General features: G+C 55.0%; 1 protein-coding gene across 3 annotated transcripts in view; it reads right to left on the reverse strand.

Annotated features, from left to right (window-relative positions):
* LOC128052524 (transducin-like enhancer protein 1) overlaps positions 1-3572 on the reverse strand; it is a 92579-nt gene extending 89007 nt beyond the window's left edge. For all 3 annotated transcript variants that reach the window (XM_052645105.1, XM_052645104.1, XM_052645103.1), the window contains exons 1-2: positions 2210-3572; positions 1336-1436 (exon numbers count right to left, since the gene is read on the reverse strand). In XM_052645105.1, the coding sequence (XP_052501065.1) occupies positions 1336-1436; positions 2210-2233 (125 nt within the window). In that variant the 5' untranslated portion in view covers positions 2234-3572. The remainder of the gene's footprint in view (positions 1-1335; positions 1437-2209) is intronic.
* Positions 3573-6000: the final 2428 nt, after the last annotated feature.

The raw sequence follows: 6000 nt of genomic DNA on the forward strand, positions 1-6000 counted from the left end.
AACTATCTAGGTAAACACCCAAAAGCTTTGTCCTTGCATTAAATGGGGAAAAGGAATAAGAGGAACAGTGCAAGGTATCCACTTAAAAACTAAGCTTTTCCTTCTTCGTGCACACCTGGTCTGATGCCAAGACCAAAAGATCTGTCAAAACCTCTGATCTACTCAGAAGACTGAATTCTCCTCATGGTCATCTATTCACTCCTACTTGCTTCACTGCATCAAAGTTCGCTTCCCTGGACTTCACCAAAATCTGGCCTTTGTATAACCTTCAGTCTCAGGCATAGGCTGTGTCACCTCTGCCAACTCAAAACAGTCTCTTGGTTTGAAAACTGTACCTGTAAAGTTACTTCTACAATTGTTGGTCCCTTTTAATACCTTTATTTTCTAATTCACTGCCAAAATATGTCATATAGCTTCTGCAATTAAAGTGGGCTGACGTCCTCCCTTCCTGGCAAACGTGGTGTGGGCAGGGATGCTTCAAGCTCTAGAGATTATTATCTTCAAGTAGACAAAGGTCAATAATCAGAAAGCCTCTGACAAAAATAAGAAAGTTCACACCCAAGCAGCTGTGTGCTTTCTTGGGAGCATGATAAAAACAAAACCTGTCATTACAGTTATTTTTTAGCTCTAATCAGCCAAGATTTCATAGAAACAGGGGACGAAACTAACATTTCTAGAAAATTTACTATGGACAGGGTGCTTTACAAATAGCTTTCTTTTATAAATTTTCTGAAGCAGCTTTCATTCGATGAAGGGACTAAAGGTGAGATGACTACAAATGTGACTCCAATCCCTTGCCCTACCCAAACCAACCCAGAGTGAAGCCAAAGCAGGTGAGCTGTCCCCTAAACACATCCACAGCACCCCCACTAAGGATGGGCACAGCTAACAGCATCTACCCTCCCATAATGGACTTTGCCTCAAAGAACCCATTCTAGTATGGCAAACAGCGATTTCAACACTGGCTTTGCCTCTCTGAACCTGCACTCCTGAGCTGGGGCATCGACTGAACCAAGCTCAGCCTGTTGCAAAATAAATAAACGAAGTGCAAATATTGACAGTTCTCATGCAACTCCTAAATACACGAAAAAAGGCTCCTTGGAACAGCAGCACACGGGCAAAGGGGAAACAATGGGAAGAGGAGGAGACAAGAGAAGAGGCGGCCCGGGAAGAGCAGGGGAAAGGGGTAGCGTGAATGACAGGTCTTAACTGCGACTCCACGCGCCACCGCCTGGACGCAAGTACTAAGTACAGCTGCCGCCGCCACCAGGATGGGCGACCCCGGGGCACAGCGCTGCCCGGGCGACCACTCACCGGGCGCGGCCCGACACGCACCTGTGATACTGCGCCTGCAGGAACTGAAATTCCTCTTTAATCCGGTCCAGGGACTCCGGGATAGTGAACTTGAAGGGCTGGCCTGCAGCCTGGTGCGGCGTCTAAGGGCGACCAGCGAGGGGGACCGAGCGACCGATGCGGGCGGTTGGATAAAGCAGTCGGAGTATCAAAGAGTGGGTGGGACATAAACAAAAAATAAAGTTAGAAGTGGCGCCAAACGGAGTCCAGAACTCCAATTTGCGCTTCACTTGGGGAGAGGGAAGGTGGACCTTCCCAGATCCGAAGCTCCTCAAATGACGCTCGCAGCCTCTTCCAGCCTCCATGGCGGGACGCGGTAAGTGCGCCTGGGTCACCTGGTTGAAGGGACAAGGGTCCCCGGCGGCGGCCGTGGAGGACCTGGCCAGATTGTCGTCGACGACGCCGCCCCCTCCCTCAGGGGGCGATAATGACCCCGGGGACCAGAGGAGGAAACTCCCTGATGTTCCCCGTTCCCAGAGTCGCCGGGGCCACCTCCAGGCGCGCCGGAACCGGGGCCTCATTGACATGTAAATAGGCGAGACGAGAAACAAAGCGGGGGGCGCACTACCCGCCTGGGGAAGGGAGAGGACGCGGCCGCGGGAGAAACCCCAGTCTCCTCAAGCGCCCCGCCCGCCCAGTCTAGACGTCAAGTAGGAGGGAGCCTAGAGCAAAGGGGGTAGAATTGAGAGTTTCAGCCCCCTTCCCACACAGGAGGAGACGGCCCGGGACCTCCCAAGTCTTGTACCCTTGGCGGCCAGGGGGCTCGGTCAGATTGTAGCAGCCACCCCTCTCCTCACCGCACCGACTACCACTCCGCCACCTCCCTGCCCCCCACTCCGCCACCACCGCGTCTCACCGGGTGCCGGCTCTGCGGGAACATCGCTCTGGCGGCGGCCGCGGCTCTGTTCCCGGGCAACTCAATTCTCCGCTCAATTTCCAACTTTAATCCCGCCGAAGAAAATTAAGCCGGGAAGCCAGGCAGAAGCGGGCAGCGCGCTGGCCACGCACGCAGGCGCGCTCGGCGGGACGCACAGACCACTCTGCTCCCGCCCGTGCGGACTCCCGCGCTCAGGGCCACATCAGAGGGCAGCCCGGGCCCGGCCGCACCAAGAACCTGCGGGACGCCGCTGGTGCTCGCGAGGAGGGCGCGGGGGCTGCGCTTCCACCCGCGGGCCTCGGCGGCCCGGGCTGAGAGATGACGAGCGCGGTGACTCGGTGCTCCCCTCGGCGATCCGCGTGCGCCGCAGCGGTCCCGGGCAACAAATCCAGGGGAAGACTGCTCTCCTTTGCTCTTCTCCCGATCCGCCTCTTCTTCGGGTATTCCCCGAGGCGCCCGCCGGCGAGGTGCAGGTGGCGCGGCGCCCGCGGCTAACCCCACACAAACAAACCTGTCTGTGTTCAGGGGTGACCCCCTCGGGCCCAGGCAGCGCTCACGACCGGGAGCTCGCGGGCTCCCGTGAGGCGGCGGGGTGCGAGGTCCCGGTAGCAGCGGAGGCTCCCCGCCCGGCGCTCCGCAGCCTTAACCCGAGCCGAGGAGCGCGGGATGACGACGAGGCGGGGAAAGTGCGGAGGGCGCGCCGGGAGGCGGCCTGGCACGCCCAGTGCAGCGGCACTGGGTGTTCTCCGAGGTTGCACAAACCCTCCTGGGGCGACGGGTCTACTCCGCCGAGCGCAGTCCCGCAGCCGCCCGCTGCTCCTCCAGACCTGGGCGCATCCGGGCGCCGCGGCCCGCGCGCACTCGTCCTGCACCGCCAGCCAGACCTCTCCGGACCCTTTCTCAGAGCCTCTCCGTCGACCCCCTTTCTTTCCTTCTCTTCGTCTGCCTCTCCTCAAAGGGCGCTCCAGCCCGCTTCAAAGTTCTCTTACGACCCGGGGAAAGACATCCAAGAGACGGTGAGGAAAAGCCCAAGAGTGCGCTCCGCCGCTCGGCCTCCTTCCCGGGCCGGCAAACTCCGCGGGCAAGTCCGGAGTAGTCGCGGAGGCAGTTAAGTTGCCGAGGGCAGGCGGAGGTCCCGGTTGGTGGCGCGGTTCCCGCCCGGTCCTGCGAAGGCGGGAGTGGCGCAGTCGGCTGCCTCGAGGACGCAGGACACAGGGTACCCGCCGCCGCCGCCGCCGCTCCTGCAGCCGCCGCTCAAGCCGCTGCCGCAGCCCGCGCCTCTCGCGCCGGTTACATTAACACGCGGTTTCACACTCCGGAGCTAACCAGCGCCGGCCCCGCCCAGCACCGCGCGGGCGGGGGGCGCGAGAGCGGAGCCGGCGGGGGACGTGAGCCTGTCTGGTGGAGAGAGGAGGGGGGAAGGCCCTCGTCAGCCAATCGCGTGCGGCGCGCCCAACGTGGGGTGCTGACGAGAAGCCTCCCCAGAGCCTATGGCAGCGCGGCACCGGACAGGCCGTCTTACCCGGTCCCCCTCTCCTCTCCCACCCTACTTGCTTCCATCTCCGCCGTCTCCTCCGTCTCCCCTCCCATCCACCCCCACCACTCCTCCGCCAGCCGCGTCCTCCCGGGCTCGGTGAGGAACTGTTCCTGGAGGAGCCGCGGGATGCCGAAACCAGCCAATGGGAAGCAGCGAGACGCGGAGATTGGCACGGTGGATGAGAAGGTCGGTGGGAAGGAGAGCGGCGGGGCCGGGCTGTCAATCAAAGTAACGTGGGGCCGGCGAGGGAGCGCGCGGGAGCGCGCGAGCAGGAGGGACACACGAGCGTGCAGCCTCGGAAGCCGGGGGTTCGAGTTTGCAGAAATCCTGCCACTTGTTCACTTTTCCCTTTAATGAAAATCCTCAGATCTCAGTGAAAGTAACCGGGAGACTAACCGCGTAGTTTCTTAAGAGGGAGAGTGGGTGCTTTTTGGTAGTTCAAGCCAAAAGTGTCTTTCGGAGTCCCCTGTTCGATGCTACTCTTGAAAGTGAGGTCACATTCAAAATTTCTTTGAAGATTGTTTTCCCTTGAGCTGTCTTTACGCGAATGCCCGAGGAGTGGACTATGCACTTCATGGAAACTGCATAAATAGGCAACTCATTGGCTGCGTAGATACACCAGCGGCTTAGGACTAGGCTTCTAATGCCCACGCCCCCTTTTGCACTCAAGGTGGTAGGAATTGGTTTTTATTGGAGTATTTCAAACCACTTTGCAAAAAGATCGACCCGAGTTGGCGGGAAGGATACCGGAGGAGCTGTCAGGGTAAGGCTGGCGCGTCTCGATCACGGATGAGATGTTTTGCCCGCCGCGCGAAATCTCGGGTCCTTCTCTTTTAAAGTCCAGATTTCGCTGTACTGGGTAGAAGAGGGCTACTGAGAGTTGCAGGGGCCTCTCAGGAACACGACCACGAGTCTGTTTCCAATTTCTAGAAACAAAGGGAGACAATGGGATAAACAGCATTGAGACCTGAAAAACCTGTCCTGCCCACCCCACCCCCACAGTTCGGGTGGTACCCCCTCTTTAGCTATGTAAAGAGCTAAATGGGAAGCTTTGTGGAAAAAACGTCGAAAAAATTCTTATGAGCTGGAACTTGACTTGAAAAGGATTTTAAGATTTTAAATAAACGGAGCATACTGCGTAAATCTCCAGTTTTTGTCAGTTTTTCTAAAATACATCCCACAGAAAACCTTCAGTATTGCTGTTTTTATACATTAAAGAGCAGTTCAGTTGAGCTATTTCCACATGATTGGTAAGTGAATAATGCTGTTTTAGCCAAATAGGGTTGAATTCTTCCATGAGAAAGACACATCTTTGACAAGCATTCATCTAATGTTGGAATATACTCCAGTTTTGGGTGTTAATGGCCCCCATGTTCCCATTATTTTACTTTCAAGAGAATTATGGAAAGGCATTTATTTAAACAGAAATACAGTTTATTCGAAGATTTGCTTTTACAGGGATCTTTTCCTTGAAATATTAAAAGAATCATTTTAGATAATACATTTCACTGGTGGAGTTCTTAAATATGTATGATATTGATTCGTCTATAATTGGATCAATCCCAAATATCAATTATAAATGAAAAATTAAAGGAGCGATTTTAGCCAGTCTGTACAACACCATAGTAATTCTCAAACAAGTTCAGTATTGTGGCTCATTAAGTGGGGTTAAAGGAGTGGGTTCTATTATTCATTTCTGCTGACATTGGAAATGAATAGCAAGGAAGCACTGCCCCTTTTCTTGGTTATATTTAGTGATGAGAGCAGTCTTGCTCCACATACAGGAGTTTTTGAATGATACAACCATGGGTGGGCAACCTGTTGTTCAGTCGTGTCCGAGTCTTTGCAACCCCATGAACTGCAGCACACCAGGATTCCCTGTCCTTCACTGTCTCCCAGAGTTTGCTCAAACTCATTTCCATTAAGTCATTTTTTCTGGAGCTGTTTTTCCACTCTTCCCCAGTAACATACTGGACACCTACTGACCTGGGGGGCTCATCTTCCAGTGTCATATCTTTTTGCTTTTTCATACAGTTTGTGAGGTTCTTGAGGCAAACATACTGAAGTGGTTTGCCATTCCCTTCTCCAGTGAACTACATTTTGTCAGAACTCTCCACCATGACCTGTCTTTCTTGTGTGGCCCTGCACGGCTTGGTTCATAGCTTCCTTGAGTTGGGATTGGCAACCTGTGTGCCTTGAAATCACATAGTATTGGGTCACCTATACCAGTCTA

Source organism: Budorcas taxicolor, chromosome 8 (assembly GCF_023091745.1).
Source record: "Budorcas taxicolor isolate Tak-1 chromosome 8, Takin1.1, whole genome shotgun sequence".
In the NCBI taxonomy this organism is placed as follows: Eukaryota; Metazoa; Chordata; class Mammalia; order Artiodactyla; family Bovidae; genus Budorcas; species Budorcas taxicolor.